Source organism: Photinus pyralis, unplaced genomic scaffold (genome assembly GCF_008802855.1).
Source record: "Photinus pyralis isolate 1611_PpyrPB1 unplaced genomic scaffold, Ppyr1.3 Ppyr1.4_LG6, whole genome shotgun sequence".
NCBI classification, from domain to species: Eukaryota; Metazoa; Arthropoda; class Insecta; order Coleoptera; family Lampyridae; genus Photinus; species Photinus pyralis.
Genome location: NW_022170663.1, coordinates 11527745 through 11550028, shown reverse-complemented (window position 1 = coordinate 11550028; position 22284 = coordinate 11527745). Strand labels below are relative to the sequence as shown.

The following is a 22284-nucleotide window of genomic DNA, read 5'->3' as shown; positions in this document are numbered from 1 at the left end:
CTAACGATCTTAAGATCTAATCATGTACTTTTCAGGGATAGTTACTATAATTAACGTTTCCCAGTTCAATATAGTTACTTAATCTGGCATAGGATTAAAGTCCCTAGAACCAATCTAGGGACTTTAGCATAGGATATGATGATCCCACCAGCCATCATCATGGGACCTACTATTTATGAGAGCTAATTTACGCACCAACCCTAAGCTTGTTGCTGATACCGGACGTAAAACCTAAGGCTTGTTTCATAGGTCAACCATAGTGGGGCGTTGCAGGACAGTACATACAGAACGGAGTATGTAAAGTTGCCTATTGTCAATTCCCAAATTTGGTTATTAAATGATATTAAATTTGTGTTCGATGGTAGAAACATAAACTTAGTCCAATTATAATGCAGATTTTCTATCTGCATAAAACCAGCCACGCGGCGGAAGCTATCTTTTCGCGCTTTTGAGGAAAACTTTTAAGTTGTTTTTCCAAGATAACTTATCTATAAATGAAGTTGGAACAATTTCCAAAATTAGGATAAGCTCGTAAACTTAATATCTAGGCAATAACGCCAGGAAAATTTTTTTCTTTTTTTCTTTTCCAAAATATGACACCCTAACAGCCATCGACGTTGCTCTTAAAACAAAGATCATTTTAAAACATTTTAGTAAATCCCGGCGTTATTGTCTAGCTAAAGCATTCACCTTTCGCAGGAATATTCGGCCCCTTCTTCATCTTCACTCAGAATTCAGATATCGTGCAACGAAATCAAGCGTTTTCGGGTAACGGAACGGGCGTACTGTCCAGCCTTAATAGTTCATTATATCGTACACCACCTCATGTTATATATACTTGCCTTAGACGATCTAATAAGACTATAGGATCACTAGGTTTTCATGATCAATAGCATCTTCCACAGCTACACTTTGAACTAAAAGTGCATAATAAGCATCAGTCCCTATCCAAGAAGCTTTTTCCAATAATTTTAATAGATACCACATGGAAATGTTTGACTTCTGTTGGCAATGAAATTTGCACATTTCCATAATATGGAAAAGCAACTTTAATTATATAAGCGATAAATAAGGTAAAAAAAATTGAAGCAAAAGTCAATGAAACATATTTATTAGAACTAGAACTAGAATACAAAGAAACATAGATTAAACACAAACTCAAAAACTCAGGAACTCAAATTCAAAAACGAAGAAACTCAAATGTAAATTCTAGAAAAAATAATACTGAATTTTTTCTATTAATATTAAGTCTTAGTATTTTCCACAGCCATTAATCACATAAGTTCAGTGATGTAAATTTAAGCATCAGTTCGTAAGAACTTTTTGCACATTTGGCGTAAAAATACACATTCAAACGTCATTAACCAACTAGCAATCTGATAGAGTACAATTATTGCTATTATAGCAACATTAACAGTAACGAATCGTGACACACTGACGCCTATTTGTAGCCAGGAGCCCTCATTTGTTACAAAACATAATAAAGTAATAACCATTAAATCGCAAAAGAACATCAGAACAAGAAAGGAAAAGTGAGAAGAACCCATCATTCTGCCAACCAAATTCTTGAATCCGCAAAGAACAATTAAGAACGGAATGGTAAGTTTAATCAAAATTAGGCCGGCCATTGTATGGGGACTAAAGATCGTCACGAAGCACCTGACCCACATTGGATCAAATGAATTCATACTCGCCGTGTTTCCAACTCCAAAATAACCGAACATAACAAACATCAGCTGTAAAAAATAAATTAAAATGTATTCGACACTTTGCATATTTTACCAGGAAGAATGTATATTCTATCATACGAAGATCACCAGTATTGTATAGGGTTAAACGTTGATTCATATTGGCGTGTTGCAGACGGGACTTTTCTGTGCTAGACCACTTTACAATAACTCTCATAAACAAACCCAGGAAGATGTGTTCAAATCCAATGGCCATAAGTGTATACGGAACTGCTAATGCCAACACGCTACTCAAAATTCTAGTGTCCAAATTCTTATAGAAAATAGTCGGAATAATTGGGGATACCACTAAAAAAAATTAATTACAAAAATTTTCTTCTCTTTTTAAACTTACCTAGTAAAATCCACGACATTAACTGATTAATCGTTAGTAATCCGTACCCATTTGTAATAGTGTAATTTACCATGAGGACATTGAGGTAGGCAAAGGCTAATAACAAAAATTGGCCAACAAAAAGACATCTTTCAATAAATGGAATCTTTCTCCTTGAAAACCGGAAGTAAAATTCTACCCACAAAGAGGCTGCGATCATTCTGAAATGAAGTATGTGTTAGTTTTAAAAATTGACTTGCACATGTTTTGTACTTACAAGTAGATGTAGCTGAATTCAGTTTGCAATTCTAGAAAAAGAGGGCAGGCTGCCAGAAGCATCAAATCAATTACATGGTTACGCCACTCCGCGAAATTTTTGAAAAGGTCCATTTCATAAAAAGATTTCCAAAAGTAGAGGATCGGAACGATACACATATAAGAACGGTCGAAGAACGATGCCACCTACAATTACACTTTCGTAAACTGTAATAAAGAGCGAACTCTTACCAATAACACAATCCCTAAGGAATATCTAATAAATTCCATCAGGTGAGTCCTCGTGCTCGATCGCCAAACGAACACAAAAATTAAACTGAGAACGTGTTGATTTATCGCGATTGCGTAATAATTATTTATCATCGCAGTGTATAAATAATCTGTTGGCAACACTCCAACTGGAATAACTAATTTATTTAAGACCTCAATTTTTTTGAACTTACCAAACACGAGTAAGTGTACCACTGGTAGTGTAGAATATATTATGGACTCGAACATTTTCAATGTTTGAATGTGTGTTATACTAAAACGTTCGATACAAAGCTTTTTACCAAATCTACTCGCTTTAATAATCATTATTACAAGATGCACAATCCACCCCAGGAACACAGTAACAACCAAACCCAGTAGGTACAATTGATGCCTTGTATTATAATTTTTTATTAGATTCTTGCACAGTTTTATCACTTGGAGTGCACTAGCGATCTAAAAAAAACACCTCACCATTAGCGAGATATAAACTGAGCTATACACTTACCGCATCATCAAAATTTTGCTCTTGGATATCACTATGAATTCTATCGAGTTTACGTTGTAATGCTTCTGGCTCGCTATCTGGATACACCAGTTTGGACATCAATCTAGTGCCTTTTTTTGAAAAGGTACCTTGTTTCCTTAGGAGCTGCTCGGTTAATTGACGGCTGTTGGCGTACAAAATATGAGCTTTTTCTGATGGCAAGGCGTCGAGCAGATCAATCGGTACAACACCCTGGAACACAAATGCGAATCAAATATTTCTGCCGATCTAATTTTGGGAGTCTAAGCAAATGTCAAGATTTTGTAACAAAATATGGAATTTGCATAATTCCACAAAAAAAGCTTAAATTCCAATGCTCGGTCAGGTGAGCATTTAAGCAATTTAAATTTAAAATTTAAGCACCAGCCACCCCTCCAATACTGTTGCCTCTACTCGGTGGATACTGCATAGTGTGACTAGGGAATGTTATGGCAGAAGAGTTTTAGGCTTTAGTTTCCGAAGATTTCGCAAATCTCTGAGAGTTGTGGAGTTAATCCTGATGTTTACAAAGGAGCATGCACAGTATAGGTAACAAAAGGACCGTTAGGTTAAAGTAGCACATTTTTCTGGACAAGATGCGGATGCCTGAAAGTTACAACACTTGCAACTTTACCAGCACAAAGAGTAACTAATCATAAGAGATATAGATTGATATTGCCCATCCTACGTCCTACTATATGAAAAACACCAAACCCGATATTTAAAAAAAAAAAACCTCTTTAAAGTCCCTTAAGGCGGGGATTGCCTGAAAAGAGAAGTACCCATAGTAAAGGACAAAGTTTTTTCCGTTAGACTGTGCTGGTACCTAATAATGAGTAGCGTAACTACAGCAGTTTTCTATACAAATATTTAAATCATTATACTCTCTTTAAGTGGGCCTCAAACAACACAGAGGGAGCTTTAAACAAAATGCAATTTGACTTGCCTAACCACACGACAAGAAGATACAAAACACAAACGCAAGGTTGTTCAGGGCTCCTTACAGACTGCTAGGTTAACAAAATTATAATTAGTTCTCTACCGCACATAACTTGAGGAGAATAATGAACCGCTTGTAACATAACGTATGAAGTAAAAATCGCGGCATGGGGGACTTTCTAAATTAAGGTCGTAAAATTGGTTCACAAGTGGCGACAGGGGATTTTTGTTTGGAAGGGCCCTCACTAAAACTCTCGATTCCTTCAGTTAACGGTAAAACGCCGACATTTCTAAGGAAACTCCTTTGGAAATTCAATTCTTTTACATTGTTACCATTGAATAAAGATGTTTTTATTCAATGTCATTACGAAGTGTGTTTGTTATACTTATATCGATCCAGAGTGCCTATTCAAATAACAGGTAGCGAAGACTTTGTAATTAACGAAATGTTATTACAGTAGAGACGCGTTTTGACTTTTAGGACTTGGAAAAAGTTCAACCATATTTTCGTTTTTTTTTGTATAACGGTAGGGAAATTTCGAATTAGAACAAGCAAAAGCTTTTGTGGAGATTATGCATTTTTGTCAAAAAGTATAGTAAAAGTTTTTCTTCTTATAAAGTCAATCCGAGGACATACGGTATACCGATTTTTTAAAAATTTTTTAGCCGTTTATACCTCAATATAGGTACATTTGTATCTCTCTTCCCCATGTCTTAAATTCGAGGGATGGTCTTTTGTAAATTAGTAATATACAGGCTGATTCTAATTCGGGGGCCATCATGGGTATCTCCGATCTCGGGAACTGTAAGAGGATAGGATAGGTAGGTAGTTTACATTTGGCAAAGTTGTGTATTTTGATGCTTAACAAAATGCAGATTTGAAACTGAAAATTCTGACTACTTTAGGAGATATCCGGAAAAAAAACGAAATTTTGAAAATCGTTTTTGTTTTTACTGAAGTTATTTACAAAGATATTTAATAATAAATGACACATTATTATGGCCACTTTTTTCCCTCTACAAGATGCTAATTTAAAATTTTAAATCCGACATTTCGTCTCCGGTTAACTATCATCAACTTTGTTTTTTCTTATGGAAGTAATTTTTACTTTTTGTGTCATATGATAGAGAATTTTTTTCTGATTTCAAAAATGTACACATCAATTTTTTTAATGTTTGTAAAATATCTTTGTTTGCCTAGAAAACTTTGTCTTAAGTAACGTACGTAAGTAGTTTCTTGCGTTTTTACGAATTAATAGCGTTATTTCTTATTAAAAATAGATGATGTTTTATATTTTTGAAATCAGAAAAAAATTCTTTATCAAATGACACAAAAATTCAAAATTGCTTCCATAAAAGAAAACACAAAGATGGTTGACTGGAGAGGAAACGTCAAACTTGTAATTTAAGTGCCTGAATACACTATGCGTTTTAAACGCATCCTTTCAAAACGCATCCTGCGAAACCGGAAGGTTTTGTGCGTTTACATTACTTGCGGCGACCGGAACGCAACCAGATAAGTGTAAACGCTCGCATTTAAATCCATTGGATGCAGTCATCCGTTCAAAACGGTCCGGTCAAACGGGACCGGTTAAAACGCATAGTGTATTCAGGCACTAAAAGTAGCATCTTGTAGAGGGAAAAAAGTGGTCATAATAATGTGTCATTTATTTTGAAATATCTGTTTTAATAACTTCGGTAAAAAATAAAAACGATTTTGCAAAATTTCGTTTTTCTCCGAAAGTAGTCGGAATTTTTTCAGTTTCAAAACTGCATTTTGTCAAGCATCAAAAATACGCAACTTTGTCAAATGTAAACTGGTCGCCCTCGAATTTGAATCACCCTGTATAGGTCAATTATTACACATTACACTAAACTAATACTAATATAATAGGTACTGTACTATCATTGAATAGAGCTTTATTCAATGCTACTATTGAAGTTCAAAAAATTTAATTTGCAACAAGGTATGGATTTTAAATTTATGGTATTTTAATCTGCAATAAGCAAAGATAAAGAATACAAACCGCATTGCAAATAAACACCCACACAAGGTCGCCGCTTGCCAGACATCAACAACAGTACAGTATACAACCCTTTGTTCAAAAATAACGCAAAATTTTGATATTTGTTGTAAAGGAATGTTACCTATCCCCATTTCTATTGTTTATTTCATACAACGGTAGGTAGAGGGTACACCGTTTGCAATAAATAGGAAAGGGAAACCAAATAAATATCCAAGCAAGGTTGACAAAATAAAAATATACCAGTGAATGATCTTTTTTTTGCTGTCAGCAAATTCTACTATTTACACGCTCTGTTCAACCTTGAAAGAGAATCGCTAAATGATTTAACATAGGCAACTACATAGCCTGCTAGTTTTTTTTGCTCGTAAATTTTTGTCTTTTATTATCTCCATTACACAGTAAGTAAGAACAACTCCATCGCCAGATAAAAGCGCTTATTATGTCTTTATCGTATTTTTTACTGATTTCATAAAACTCATGGTGGCACCCTCTGTGAGAAAGAAGCTACACTGTTGACCGCGATATTAGTCACAGCTGCGTAGTTTATTTCCATTTCGCCAGTTTACATGCCCATTTTTCAGAACTTCATTCACCACTTTTATTATGAAAACTTTTGAGCTTTACATGAAGTACCAAAATATAGATAAGTATTCACGCTACCGATCCCATACACTCGTATTGCTTAAAATGCCCTCTAATTTTTGCAATTAATTCCTAAAGTATGAACTCTTTTGACGCATGTTTTCTAGATTTATAAACATATAAAATATGAGTTTATCAGTTTATATTATATGGAAACTATGCTCTGTACATCTATCTACCTAATACATATTTTTCCAATCATATACACCCCTTGCTTATGAAATGGTGAATGAAGTTCAGAGGCAATACACGCCCCATTGAATTACATGTGCATCACCAGTTGCCTATATTCTCTAAATCCAAACCTTAATGCACAGCTGCCAGAAAGCTAAAAATAAATAATCCTACTTTAAGTTTTTACCGATTTCTAATTAATGGGCCGCCAAAAGGAATCTAGCTACACAATTGTGAAAAAGTGCAACTTTTGATTTACCCACCTGACCATATGCGCTATAAAACAAAGTGTGCGGGTCCGTTAACTTAGCACCACCATTTTAAATTTCCCGCCAAAGAAAGATTGCGCTAGAATTTCTATAGCTAGCGCGATTATAGATTTTGTAACAAAAACCTTGACTTGCGGGGGTTGCTATGTTAACACTAGCACCACCATTGCATCTCATTACTTCCAATACAAGCGACCTAGCGCCAGTTTGAGATCAGCTAGTAGTAGAGCAAAATCTTTATTTATTCAATCATTTCGTCATAGAAACTATAATATGCAATGGATGAAAAATAACACAACAATTTTTGGGCTATTTGGTGACTTTTAACTCATTTACTTCATTTATTTATTTATTTATTTATTATCCCTCTCTTGTTCTGGGCCCTCACCAGGCTTGCGCCCAATTACCCGCATAACGCTTTTTAGAGGTGCCTCTGCAGAAGGTCTTAAGTTGTTCTATACTACTCCGGTAATATATAATATTCGGTAAGTAGATAAATAAACTGGAAAACATTAACCCCCACCTCAATCTCAATTCGCCATTATTTTATACCTAGCGACAATTTCATTTAAATAATGGTCAGGAAAATTATGTGTGGAATATAATACAGTGTATTGCAATTGCTCAGAACCAAGTAGATATTTTTTAAAGAGACATTACAGTAAGGATGCAAAGATTTCTGTTTATAACGATGATCGGGCATTAGGCCGCCGTCATTGGGCCGCAAAGGAAGTAGGCTGCAGACATTGGGACACAGATATTGGGATGCAGACACTGGTTTTGTTAAGTACATGCAATTTCAAAAACTTTTCCTTCCTTCCTGATTTCTTTAACAATTCAAAAACAAATGCACTTCATCTTATTTTGATTTCTTACCAAAGAGTTTATAGGAATGTTGATCCCTACTAAAGATGCCAAAAACGGTGCTATGTCTGTTTGGTTAATGTTGATAGGTTTATTGTGTGTGTTGATGCCAGCGCCCCAAGCTATGAATGGAACTTCGGTTTCATGTTTCGAGCCATCACCGTGAGATCCCCAATTTGTCATTCCATGGTCAGCAGTAAATACATATGCAGTCCTTCCATCATTAAAATACTCGTCGAGGAGTTCTACAGTAGATTGAATTCCGTCATCCACAACTTTGATATTAGTTATGTAACCCCTAAGAAATACGCAATTAATATCTAATATAAATAAATAATATATGAACAAACACACTATCAATTTTCTGAAAATACACAAGAGTGGTGTGTTACATTTTGTCAAAAGTCTTTTGTTGTGTCAAGCAATAAAATTCTTACTTCGATGTCGGTTTAATGGAATGTCCGGCAGTGTCCAATCCGAGTAAATGTAAGAACAAGATATTTCCCTCGGCACGGAAGTCATTGTAAGCAAATGGAGAACGGGGTTGTTCTTCCACAAACTTTTTAACTTTATCAAAAACCCACAAGTCTAAAACTGTGGAGGCATTATCCTTGCCGGAAAAGTCCTGCATGCCGGCATCGTAAGAGTCGATGTGAATGTGTGGCAACCCATCTAGAAATAAAGTAATTATGTTAACGATCGAAAATTCCAAATCAGCCGGTCACTTGCAACAATGTCAAAACGGATAATCAACAATTTACCTATTTATACCATTCTTCCACCACCTAACTCTACACATACACAAAAAGAACTAATTTTGGATAGTTTTTTTTTATTGCAATCTTCAAACAAGTCGTCATAGTAAATGTTATTATCATTGTCTATACCTAAATTTCACATTGCAAAAAAAGTTGAAAATAACATTTCAAACTCCCCTTCAAAGTAAGGTGACTAACTAAACGTCTTAGTCCTCTTTATTGCAAAAATTGAAAATAAAATATAATAATCACACAATAAGAAAGTGATATTTCTACTCTCATATTAAATTAACAAATGAACTTATACGCTCTTAAAAAATTATTTATGTTAATCTGTTCCGTTTTGAATGACTTTTGGGGGAGGGTCCTGAAATATTTTGTTATAAATTTGCCAAAGAGATTTGAAAGACCTTGAGATCTGCATGCTCCAAGGTCATTCGATTCTGATGTGTTTGTCAATGGAAACAGGTCAGTTAAACGAACCTGGTTTTGTTTAAATGTGTGTACCAGGCCCGTAATTGGCGGATGGCCATGCGCGGTTTAGCCCCAGGTAGAACATGGTCTTGCCCCCTATACAAACAATGGTTAGTTGTTTCAATGGCTCCTTTACAAAATACAAAAATATATGTCTACCAGACTCAACGTACTACATGCAAATTACAATGGGATAGACTAAACAAAATCAAGGAAGGAAACAACAGTGGTTTGTGCACCCTGTAAACAAAGATATTTAAAGTACCACAATAATTCCAGACGGATGATCCCTTTTGGTGATACCAAAATTCTAATGGTTTACAATGCACAGTCCAACCCTGATATTTTATTACCCATCAATTTACACCATTATTAACAAAATAAACAGCCTTGAAGTACAGACGAGTCTCACAATCAGTTTTTCAGAATTTAAATATTCAATAACAGCATACGTTGACATAACACCCTATACTTCCCCTAATACTCAAAACAAACTGGATGAAGGTAACGTTTTCAAACTCTACAAATGCCACAAGGCACGCATCTGAACTTTATTTTGGTCGCTTTCTACAAGCATTAGTTTACCCCCCTACTGTGCAGATTTATCGAAATTCTCTGGATTCTTAAAATGTAGGAACCCCCCCACCAGTTTTCTTACAGAAAGTAAAAGCCCACCCATTGGTGCACTTAACCTTTGGTCTTTTTATACAGGGATTTTTTTCTACGCGAGCTCCTGGTCTAATTACTACTCAAGCACAACTTAGCATTACCCTTTACCTTTATTAAACATGTCTACAATGTCAGGACTACCCCAACACCAAGCGTTCGTGCTTTGATTTACCACCGAGTCGAAATCTACCGGATTTGATCGCCAACCCTTCAGAATAGCCCTGGGATCTTCGTTAAATCCTGCCAAAAGAGCAATATGTCCTGGTCGTGACTCTGTCGGAACCTGAGTGTGCGCGATGCCCCACACACCAACGTTTTCTCTAATCGACCTTCAACAGCCACAATAAAATTCAAGAAGTTTATTTAACAAGTTCATACTTTAAATAAGGGGCGTGTATCTCATGCTCGTCATAGAGGCTCGTAGCTCGTAAGCCATCTGCCACAAACAGAACGACTCGTTGTGCTAGGACTCCACCTTCTGTGTGGTGTGGTGTCATTCCATGTTCGACTGGCGAATAGAAATAAATATCGAAGACTGCACATAACATGGTTATGTGGACCAGTACCGCGATCACGGCGGCTTTTCGAAAGGGGGCCACCGGGTCCATCTCAAAGCTAAGGAAAAGTAGGGTTAAGTTGAATTCAATTAATTGAATTTTTTCAAAATAACTATTTGATCTTACCTTCGGCTTCAGCATGTACACAAGAGTAGTTATTTGAACAAAATTAAACTAAACATAAACTGTGAAACTAGTGTGTTTAATTTTCATACGGCACTTAACACAAAAAGCGTAAAAAAGCGTGAAAGATGGCGAAGCAAAAGGCTGGCGTGAATGGCTGACGGTGACAGTGGCGGGAAGCTACTTAAAGGCTAACTAGATAACAGGGCCGTATAAAGGGTAATTTCATAAACGTCAGGACCCAACTGGATAGAAACAATCAATACATACATCATTGTTGTCCGTTAAAACAGTTTAATTTAAAATTAATGCAAAAATCCTCACTCTCCTCAGGGGGTTTGCGGACCCGAGCGGATGGAGAGAGGCTGACACCGCATCAAATAACTTGCCTATCCATTTTGTTCTTATCTTCTATATCCCGTAACCTAATGGTATTAACCGTGCTGATCGAATTATGTATGGGCATTGTATATGTATTACATACAATGGTATGGGGTTGCGCTGTTGGGACCCTAACGGTTAGTGAGCCAGCCCTACCATGACAATAGGAGCCTGGGGAGCTCCGGTGGGGATCACCGATTCATTCTCTACGTACCCTTCATAGCTGGCAACAACTTTAATAGTGGGAGCGGCCCGTGAGAACAAACGGCATTTCGTATTAAAATTGTGCCTCTTGGAACAGATGTTCCCTAGACGTATTGGAGTGATTTGAGTCGCAGAGCCGGAAGTTCCGTCCCTTAGGATTGAAAATGGCGCCAATTTTCAAAATTGAGGCGAATTTCAGGAAATATCTGTTTTTAGAGCGATTTTTACGTTTAGAGTGACGTTTACGAGGTTTCCGAGGGTGAAAACGACAAAAACAATATCCGAAGCTAATTTCTGTGTGGGAAGCATGATTGTATGATATCTTTAACGTCCGACAGGATTCGAAAGTTTCTTGGAAAGTTTGACCGATTTTCGTGGTTGAGGTGGCGTTTTTGAGATTCTTTTGGGTGAAGATGACCAAAAAAGACCCATTAAAGACCTTTTTCTACAATCGATATCCAAAGTAGGCATTTGCGCTCCTATTTGACAACGCAAACGTCATATTTTTCGAGGAATGTCAATTTGTCGCTTATAAGCGACAAAATAAAAAAAACGCTCGCTCTCCAAATTATAAACTATAAATCAAATATGCATTGCTCAGAGTATCCAATGACAACGAGTAAATGACATCTTTCATTTGGGCATAAGATTAAAATAATAATCTATATTTGAGTGAAAAATTTAAATTTTTGGAAATATGTGAACTGCTCGATTGTAGAAAAAATCTTGTGTGTAATTCGAGCGCAAATTGATTGTTGATTTCAAGAGATTAGCGCGGCAAATGTCTCTTTCAATCGACAATATATCATTTTGCGCTCTTAATACACAAATAGCTATTTTTTATGAATTTTTAAGTATTTTGAATAAACAGGTCGAGGTAAACTAAGTGCAAAGGTGAAACTTATTCATTGAATTCGGTTTTTAACTAAAAATTGTTGATTATTGAAACGTATTTACAAGTAAAAAGTCATAAGTCATCAAAAGGGAATGCATCATCATCGCTCAGATCTCCTGTTGCAGTCGAGATATTAAAAAAAAATTTAGTTAGATCATTAAAAATAAAACTCTGACAGTCACGTTTATAAAATTTGCATTTACATATATATTCGGCTCCGATTTTTGCAGTGTTCTTGACAGTTAGAACACTGTAGGGTGCAGGGAAGGCTGTTTCGCAAGCATGAACACCTTATGGTCTCACAAGTTCACTTGCAATCGCATTTCCCTAGGACTGTGAGCTCCTTTCATATTTACACCTATTTGGTCCACTTTGGTTCCCAACCCACTTTACCTCGTGTCCATCCCCAAGTTGACGGATGTGGAGGGCATTCAGTAGGATAGAAGCAGTGCCCCCACAACACATGACCTGCTTCATTGGGGACAGGAACTGCAGTAATTTATTTTTGGTACAAAATAAATATTTTCCCACATTAATAGTGGATTTCTCCTGTGCTTCGGGGTCATAGAGAACGGTAGTAAATTCTTCCAAAGTTTAAATTGTTTTTTTCTGTTATTCCTCTTTGTGAATTTGAGAGTTCAAGTAAAACTGGTGTCACGTCCGGGCGTTTCATCCAAGTCATAAACGCCTTCTTGTTTCCAATAGAATTGAAGCAGGGCGTTGTGGCACAACCTGTGTAACAATAAAAGCCCCGTAGGGCTTGTGAATTTTCTTCTCCAAGTGCTAATACAATCAAATTGGTCGCTATATATCGACGCTTCGCCCCAACACCTGACAGATATCCTTCTTTCAGTCCGAGTTCTTTCAGAAAAAAAAACAAAATATATATGACCATCAGAACGTCAGTATCTCAAGATTGGACGAGGATGTTCTGGGCTCCATGCTCCACCATATCTTTCGCATGGAGGATGATTCACCCGTCCGCCTCTTCTTGCGTAACTTGTATCCCATCAAAAGGGAAAGCGTTCTCAATCGTAGGAAAATGCGGCTGCAAGTTAACTTGTGAGACTATGAGGTACCCATGCTTACGAAACAGCCTTCCCTGCACCCTACAGAGTTCTAACTATTTTTTATTTGTATATATGTACATGCTTATTATAAACATGACTGTCACCAGTGTCACCGTTTTATTTTTAATGGTTTTAACTAAATATTTTTTATAGCTCGACTGCAACAGGAGATCTGAGCGATGATGAGGCATTTCCCTTTGATGACTGATGACTTTTTACTTGTAAATACGTTTCAATAATCAACAATTTTTAGTTAAAAACAGGATTCAATGAATAAGTTCCAGTTTTGCACTTAGTTAACCTCGATCTGTTTATTCAAAATACATAAAAATTCATAAAAAAGGCCTTTAATGGGTCTTTTTTGGTAATCTTCACCCAAAAGAATCTCAGAAACCCCACCTCAACTACGAAAATCGGTCAAAACCTTTGAATCTTGTCGGACGTTAAAGATATCATACAATTGGCCTATATATGATAAATTAAACATGCTTCCCACACAGAAATTAGCTTTGGATATTATTTTTGTCATATTCACCGTCGGAAACCTCGAAAACGTCACCCCAAACGTAAAAATCGCTCTAAAAACATATATTTCCTGTGATTTTTAAAAATTGGCGCCATTTTCAATCCTAAAGGGACGGAACTTCCGGCTCTGCGACCCAAATCACTCCAATAGGTCTAGGGAACATGTGTTCCAAGAGGCACAATTTTAATACGAAATGCCGTTTGTTCTCACGGGCCGCTCCCACTATTAAAGTTGTTGCTAGCTATGAAGGGTACGTAGAGAATTCCAAGTGGCACAATTTTAATACGAAATGCCGAATAATACCAATATTTATCACGAGCCGCTCCCACTATAAAACGCACTCTTTGTATGGGCAGTGTTTCAAAAACCGGGTTGAGAGTTGGGGGGTTTCAATTGGATACACTTCAGAGTCCGGTTCGGAAAGGTTACTCCCTACTTAATTGCAAATGGGCGTTAAAGTTTTTGGAAAGGCTCCGCATCTTTTCCAGGACTTTCTATGCGTGTTGATAGTTTTTAGGTCCTTTATGGAATTTTATAGGCCTTGTCAGTGAATTAATTTTATCTCTTTTCAAACCTTCATAGACTCTCTGTGCTCCGGAAATTACATTGAAAGATCTGGAGCCTATATGATTTCATAAATAAATCAATATCAATGTCATAATGTAAGGGAAGGTACTTACAAATTACAATTCATTCATTGAAAGACATATTTAGGAAGTCTTCATAGTGGTACTTATATACTGGGTTCTTTAGAAGATGGCTTCTTAGACCAGATATGGTAGAGCTTAATACCTGTTCCTTGCTATAGTGTAGTCTGCATTTAGGGGGCATACATAGGTTGTTATTAGGATTATTAGGATATATGAAGCTGGACAGGTAAGTATGTATTTTGTACGGCTTACAGGAGATTTGGCTGTTTATTCACTCTAGACTTTTGATAGTCCGTTTTTGTTCTTGAAGTATTTGTTCATTTCCATATTTCTATCACATATGTCATAGTAAGGGTCTTAAAACCGTGAACATTGTTGCTGGCTGCTGTGTAACTTGACCTGTACCGTCATCTGGGGTGAAGGCGGATAGTTTTTGGATTTTTTTATAGATTAGTCCCACGCCATTAGGGCAAAAATTGTCAAAAAAATTAATGTATACACCTCCATATTTGTAGAATGTGATTTCATATAGCTTTTGAAGAAAAATGTTACCCCATTTTTTTTGTCTAATGTTGTCCGCTTTCGCCCCTATGTGTGGGGTGAAGATGGACACCCATTTAATTTGCCTGTAAATTATTCTTCACACTATATATGGGGCGAATTCAGACAGAAAAAAATTATAAATATGTTTTTTAACACAAAAATCCAAAAAAAATGCAATTTACATAACGAAAACTCTTATTTTTATTCTCAAAAATACAAAAACATAATTTGAAAATACAACTCAATATTATAAAAGACCATAACACATTTAAAAAATAAAATCTATTTCTAAAAAGTCTAAAAATCAAAAATATTTGGCATTTGTTAAGGTCGAAAGTCAAAAATATTTGAGTAGGTACCTAGGTAACAACATTTTTTGTTCATTCGATTCTAACATCGTATTTCCCCAAACTGGGAAATTGAAATCTCTCGCGTCTTAAGAATTTGACATCCTTGATAATTTGAAAAATTTGGAGGCCCTCTACTAAGCTCTGATCTTTGGTATTGGGGTACACAAAGTGGACCCCAGTTTTCTCTGATTGTTGTTTCCTTAAAAAATTAACACAATAAACGTTTTTGGCTTCATCAACAATTTCTAAGACACACCCAACATAATATTTATGGGCATTCTTAGGGCAATTAAATTTCACTAACACAAAAGTTCCCTGTATAACATTAGATACTAAATCCGCATCAGTCTCTAAATCCTCTTGACCACAGTTTTCCTTTTCATCACCATCAGTCACATCTTCGAGTTCTAGATCGTCATCGTTTGATTCAGTCTCATCTTCTCTTTCACTATTTTTTTCTAAGTCGCTGTTTATATGGTCAGCGCAGCTGGTGGATGGAGCCTCCAAATCTTTGCGTCCAATTGATTTTCCAGGTGCGATCTTTAACTTTTTACCTCGCTTTGGACGAAGATCTTGCGTTGCCGCCAACCGACTTTCTTTCAGAAATTCCTGTAACGTTGTTGTCCAGTGCTTCTCATTTTGCCGCTGATCTTGCTCTTGACTGGCATCGACATCTGGTATTTTACTTAAAACCACATTTGGATCGAGTGGGATAATTCCACATCCTCTAAAACCGGACTTAATGTTATTTTCAATGTTTTCTATATTTTTTATACACTTGTTGAACAAGCGGGGAAAATCAGATTTGGGTATACACCCTCTATTTTTGTTTTTCCACTCTCTTAATATCTCACGCCACGCTTTCTTCATAGGTGCAAAAAACGCCACGTCTAACGGCTGTAGAAGATGTGTTCCATTGGGAGGAAGCAACACAAAGTTGATACTATGTTGTTCACAGGCTTCTAAAACATGGAGTGAAATGTGACTTTCTAAATTATCTCCGATTAGCACCTTCTTCCCAAGGAGATTTCTAAAATACGGAAGGATAATTTTGTCGAACCAATCCTCAAAAGTCATAGCGTCGAACCAGCCTGACTTGGTTCGGTTGTACATCGCTCCCTCGGGGCCGTCCTCTATCCACGTGGGATACAAATGTACAGCCTTATACACGACATAGGGAGGCTGTAAATGTCCAGCTGCAGTGATTGCCATCATTACCGAAGTGCTTGATTTGCTAACATCCATGATTCTTTCAACCCTTTTAGAACCTCTTCGACAAAGAACTTTTTGTCTACCTGGATCATCTGTCAGGTTTGTCTCATCCTAGTTGACAATATGAGTAGGTTCAACACCGTCCAAGCTCTCTTCTAAGTTTTGAAAATATTCTGTTATTATTTCTTTTGATATATTAGCCCTGCACCTCTTAATATTTTGCGCAAATCTGTCCGTTAAAATGTTTTGTCTTTGAAGAAATTTATAAAACCACTCTGGACCAGGGAAGTTGTCTTTAAAGATTTTAATTTTTTTACCCTGCCGGTCAAGGTAACCCTTTACAAGCAATCTTATACCCCCGCGAGTCATGGGGAAACCCCATTCACAAAATTTGGTGATGCCATCTGCAATCATTTTTTCTTCTTCGGAAGAAAGTTTAGTTTGACCTCCATGTTTTTTTGTTTTTTTCTTTTTAATTTTGTCATGCAGTGTAGATTTTGGAATTTTGTAGCACTCTGCAGCCTGCCTTATAGTTTTCTTGTCCGATTTAATGTCAGCAAGAGCATTTTTTAGGGTTTCCTCCCGATAATTCATGAAATTTATACCAATTTTGTGCTTGTAAACTCGAACCATGGTGTCCGACTTCACCCCACCTAATGACAATTATTTATATATTAATTGATTAAACAAAAACTAAAGACATTGTGATTTTGATTATTCGTACAAATGTTAACTCCACATCAGTGAACATTTTAAAGCCAAAACAAATTTTATACGCCTTTACGTTTTTTATGGGCAATTGTTTCTTTTCAACGTTTGGGAAGTTGACAAAAACCGAAGTTATATAATCTCTTACCTGTAGGTCCCTGAAAAATTTTTTTTTACTCAACCACCTCACACATACAATAGCTACTCACTACTGGCCCGATTCGGCAACTTACCGCGGAAAAATACCAAACCGGTAAGATGCCCTTGACGGAATTACAAAACACGTGTCTATGTCCGCTTTGGCCCCTACTGTCCGCCTTCACCCCAGATGACGGTATGTAAATTTCAAAGAAAATGAATGCGCTTTAAATTCAATACTAATTTATTGAATAACGGCTATTCCAGTAAACATATAAAAATTTAAAAAGTAGAAAAAACAAAGTATAGACATTTAAAATCAAATAGTTGAGCTTATTTCGATCAAATAACTAAGATCCTTAATACCATGCGTCATTGGCTACAAAATCTTGACTTAGAAATAAAATTAAGATCACAAATGGGAAATAATATTAATAATAATAAAGAATCAATGGACAATACCTATTAGTTTTCATCACAATTCATAGGATTTGCTAAATAATGACTTTTCCAGTCTTGATGTTCATTTTTATAACATAAAAGTGGTATAACAAACACTGAAACGTCATCAACGGACGCCTGCTTGCCACATTTCAGTTGCCAAGAATGCTCATTAACTAAACTACCTCTCGCCGAGCCAACTAAACATGTAGCAGCACTCACGTAACGTTCTTTCTCACTAAAAATGCCTAAGGCTTTCGAAACAACTTCTGCGGCTTTAGTTCCACTAATGACATCCCATAAACCGTCCGTTCCCATCACTAAAACTTCATCCTGTTGGGTATTATCGAGACGATGGACCTGCACTTCTGGATGAGGTGACAAAAATGGCTTTATAGGAATCTTTTCAAGCTTCTGGTACACGGCGATTAGGTCATGGTCGCCAAAGCCACGTGTCACACCTATTGTACCCATCACTCTACTCTGTAATATATACATAATAAGATAATTGAAACAATCACTATAGCCGACACACCCTTTTTCCGTGACCAGTAATCACAGGTTTCTTGATATCTTCAGCCTCCACAGTTTTATATGCCCACCCTTTCATGTGGGCATCTCTATACATAACCGGTTTTCCTAAATCCATGATGTTTGGTTGTTTAATGTACTCGCGAAAGGTAAATTCTTTCCCTGTAACAGTACGCTATTTTTAAAATGATGTCAAAAAGTTTGTGTACTTCAGTTTGAGGCTTCAGTAAAAAATAACCATGCGTAAGGCCAATTTTAATAGATATGGTATCCAAGTAAAGCCTCCATTTCAAAAAATTTTGAGCTTAGTTTGTTCATATGGCTGTCCAAAATCATTTTTCTTGTAGTCACTTTGTACCTCGTTCCATAAATGAATGATCTGGTTCGTCCAAATCGTTGGTTCCACTCAGATGGACTGAAGAACAGTTGAATTTGAATCAGACAACCCATTCACAAAACTGTAATGGATTGGGAATGAGGATAATATGTAGAAAATGGTCCCAAAAAATCTTTCAGAAGAACAAAATGCATTAACTGAAAATGAAATCCGTTTCTTGTAACTTGTGATTACTAGTATGGACCAGAAACCAAACAAAAGTGAATTTTTGATGAGTAAAAATTTCCTGCCATGACAAGGTACTCAAAAAATACGCATTTTGGAGGAGGAGGGGGGGGGGGTTAGTCTTAAACCTCGCCACATGTCACCAGGAGGAAGGGGAAGGGGTTAAAAAGTTGCTGAAAACATCATGTGATGAATCGACAACCCCTTTCCATTGCCCATTACCTCAATGGTTCGATAATGAAAATAGAGAAGAGCATAATGTATTTATATTTACAAAAAAAATAGTACATACGAAACTTTATTTAACAAATGACCATACGGAACAGCTATATATACCTACCTACCTAAACTATGTTGTACTTAATATGAAGAGTTAGAATGACTAGAAAAGACACGCCAAAAAAAACCTATAGAAATAATTCAAAAAAATTAGTAGTTACACTTTTTAAATAAATAACATTTTCCTACGCAAGTGGGCACGAAATAATTCCGCATGGAGCGTACAGCTTGAGGAGCCGAAAGATGAATAGCTTGTCGACTATGCTAGAGCTAACATGTCTCAAACTTAACCCCGAGAGCCCTCAATTGAAGATGAGCCACATGTTGAATCCACTCCCCTCTCTCGAGGTCCTTGTTCAATGAAGTAATTGCTCCTAAATGTAACTAAAAAGTCAAATTGTATCTTTATACATTTCTTCTCCTTTAGATGAACCCTTAGATTATACAGATCCTTTTCTTGAAAACCCTGATTTTTCTTATAGAGAAGTGGGAACCTAAAGGCTATGCTTACTCCTCATAGTTGACATTTGTCATGAAAAATGTCCAAAACTTAAAACAGTTTTTAAACTGTACCTCTAGCATGGATTGTAAATTGAATGAAACATAATCACTTACTACATCTAAAGATTGGAGGAGACACTCACCTAATAGTGCAGGTTGCTGCTCTGCCAGTCTCCTGATTCTGTCTCTTTCAATTTCTGGTGTAAAATCTATAGACATAGGATGATACTCATCACCATTACAAATAATGGCTCGCGAATCACCGGCGTTTGCCACATATAATTTACCTAATATTATTAAAGCTACTAGTGCTGTGCAACCTCCCGCCGCTTGGTATTTATTACGATCTTCCGCTATTAATTGATCCTTAAAAAAGAGCAACATCGTAACTCAAAGTATACAAATTGAGCAGGTACCATCTCTTGGAATGCCGCTTCTAGTGCGCCTACAATTAGCAAGTCTCGAGATTTTACTTGGTGTTCTCCGGTGAATTCCAACCAAATGTCGTCTTGAGCGTCAACTAATTTTTCCTGCAAACAATAATCAACGTACAATACAAAACTGAGGGAGTAATTACGTGTAAAATGTGGTGTAATTGGTTGGCTGCGCAGAGAGCTGCTCCTACACCGGCATGGCCATCAAAAATTCCATAATAAGTATAAGGAATGTTATATGTTTTGGGGCCCAAAATATCATTCGTGGCAACCTTTGTAAGCACCCCTAAACGATAAACTGCTTGATCCTCGTTCCATTTCGATTTGCCCGCATTAACACATTCGGCATAGCCCGCATAATAAGGTAATTGACGACTTGGGTGTATTATGGGCCGTAATTTGTGATCTGCAGACATTTGGACTTCGTCATCTTCGAGATTTAAGAAATGGGGGCGTCTATAGGGAAACTTGGGGGCAAGGTGGTTTTTTTGATTGATGTCTGGACCAGAATGTATGCCATTTACTTCTAATCCAGTAACAGCACCAATCACGACACTTTTAAACCGATTCAACATGTCTATTTGAATCGGTTGTCTATTACAAATTAATTAATTAAAAGTTTAATTTGTCTAAAAAAATGCAATTTTTAATTGTCAAAGTAACTATAAAATTTAATAACAAAAGTGAAATAAGAAGCTGTCAACATTTACAGCTTGTCAGTCATTACTACCAATATAAAAACTAAAAAGAACTGCCATGAAAGGATAATAAATATTTACGTTTACATAACTTTTATCATTGAACCTTTATTTATAAACAAAAGTTCAATGATCTTTAGTTTACAGATGTGATACCCATCCTAAATAATTATCATACCATTGAATATGGAACAGTAGACATAAGTGTAAGGTGTGTTGCCTATGCACCTACTACTAAGGCGTAGAAGAAGCTATACGAGTTATTTTATGTCACTAGTGATAACCTTCCTTTTTTACCAAAAATCGAATGCACTCTCGGGAAAACACTTTTTCTTATTAATTTTGGTGCGTAGAATCCAAAACAATTCGTACTTTTTCGATCAGACTTCTCAATCAAAAGTTATAGACTAGAAACCAATTTCGAAAGAAAATTCAAAGGGCTGTAACTTTTGAACTAGTAGCCCAATCTTGGAACTGTTTGAAATTATGGATTCTACAGGCCACATTCTATAAGAAATTTTTTTTCCGGGTCGATCTGAGACAATTTTTTTTGCGGGGCAAAAAAAGGCAGTGTATAAACCTTCCTTTTCTACCAAAAATCAACTACACCAAAATTTCTCGGGAAAACACTTTTTCTGATTAATTTGGGTGCGTAGAATCCAAATCAATTCGTACTTTTTCGATCAGACTTCTCAATCAAAAGTTATAGACTAGAAACCAATTTCGCCCAGCTCTGCTAGTGACCGACACCGCAGACTATGCCTGCTCGGCGGGATTACGTTTTAATTTAAGACACGAAACTACAGTGGTCATTTTTCCGACGAAATTTGTAAATATATGAAGATCTTGCTCTACCACCAAGGCACCAACTTAATCTCGACCGTAACAAATGGCATAAAATTAATTAAAGCTAAGACGAAGTTCAGTAGGTATAGGTACAGATTAAATAATTAATCTGTGGTATAGGTAATAAACATGCAATTTCCGCTCTACCATGTAACCCATGCAATTTCATTTACAGACAGCAGCGAAGAAGAAATTGTTTAATTACGACAATGCAGCCGTCCATTCGTATCGTCTTGTGTCCCAGAAATTGTTCGATTTGCGTTTCCATTTGATTTCCTACAACCCTTAACCTCTTGATTTGGCTCTGTTTATAAAACTACCTATACTATTTTGAGAAGTTGGAGGAAAAGCACTTCCAGACGCGGATCGCGGGGTTGGGGAAACGCTCTTTGAAGTGCGTTGAGCTTCGGTGGGCTACGTCGAAAAATAAGGTCTATTTTAACTCTTTATCATCGTTATTTAACAATCAAAACAGCTAACTTATCCAATCTCTCGTATATTACAACATCAGCATCGTGTACCTCGTCTTCTATTCTATTCATAAGGGGAGCCCAAGCCCAACGATGCAGCACGTGGCGTATGCCCATTGTACCTACCCTCTTTCTTTCGGACCTAGGTTCAGAGCATGTTCCTCTCAATAAAGAATAGGACCTTCTTTAGCCTATAAGTTGCTTTCATCCTTCCCGGTTCCAGATAACTGTCGCCAA

At 36.6% G+C, this 22284-nt stretch overlaps 2 protein-coding genes across 3 annotated transcripts; both read right to left on the bottom strand.

The window, feature by feature from the left end:
* Positions 1-1094: 1094 nt before the first annotated feature.
* Positions 1095-10770, bottom strand: LOC116173423 (GPI ethanolamine phosphate transferase 1-like). Its single transcript, XM_031490891.1, has 12 exons — positions 10612-10770; positions 10307-10543; positions 10037-10257; positions 8465-8699; positions 8040-8325; positions 3095-3325; positions 2781-3042; positions 2569-2735; positions 2339-2523; positions 2083-2282; positions 1783-2036; positions 1095-1736 (listed from the first exon to the last, which is right to left on the bottom strand). The coding sequence occupies exons 2-12, from the start codon at positions 10534-10536 to the stop codon at positions 1299-1301; spliced, it is 2709 nt and encodes a 902-aa protein (XP_031346751.1). The 5' UTR covers positions 10537-10543; positions 10612-10770; the 3' UTR covers positions 1095-1298.
* A 6741-nt stretch (positions 10771-17511) lies between these two features.
* On the bottom strand, positions 17512-20758 carry LOC116173424 (protein phosphatase 1M). Of its 2 annotated transcripts, XM_031490893.1 has the most exons (6): positions 20177-20758; positions 20016-20129; positions 19887-19965; positions 19743-19808; positions 18262-18419; positions 17512-18209 (listed from the first exon to the last, which is right to left on the bottom strand). In XM_031490893.1, exons 1-6 carry the CDS (start codon positions 20606-20608, stop codon positions 17751-17753), a joined length of 1308 nt encoding a protein of 435 aa, XP_031346753.1. In that variant the 5' UTR covers positions 20609-20758; the 3' UTR covers positions 17512-17750. The 2 variants fall into 2 exon arrangements, with proteins under 2 accessions (XP_031346753.1, XP_031346752.1); XM_031490892.1 differs by having other exon boundaries at positions 19743-19965.
* Positions 20759-22284: the final 1526 nt, after the last annotated feature.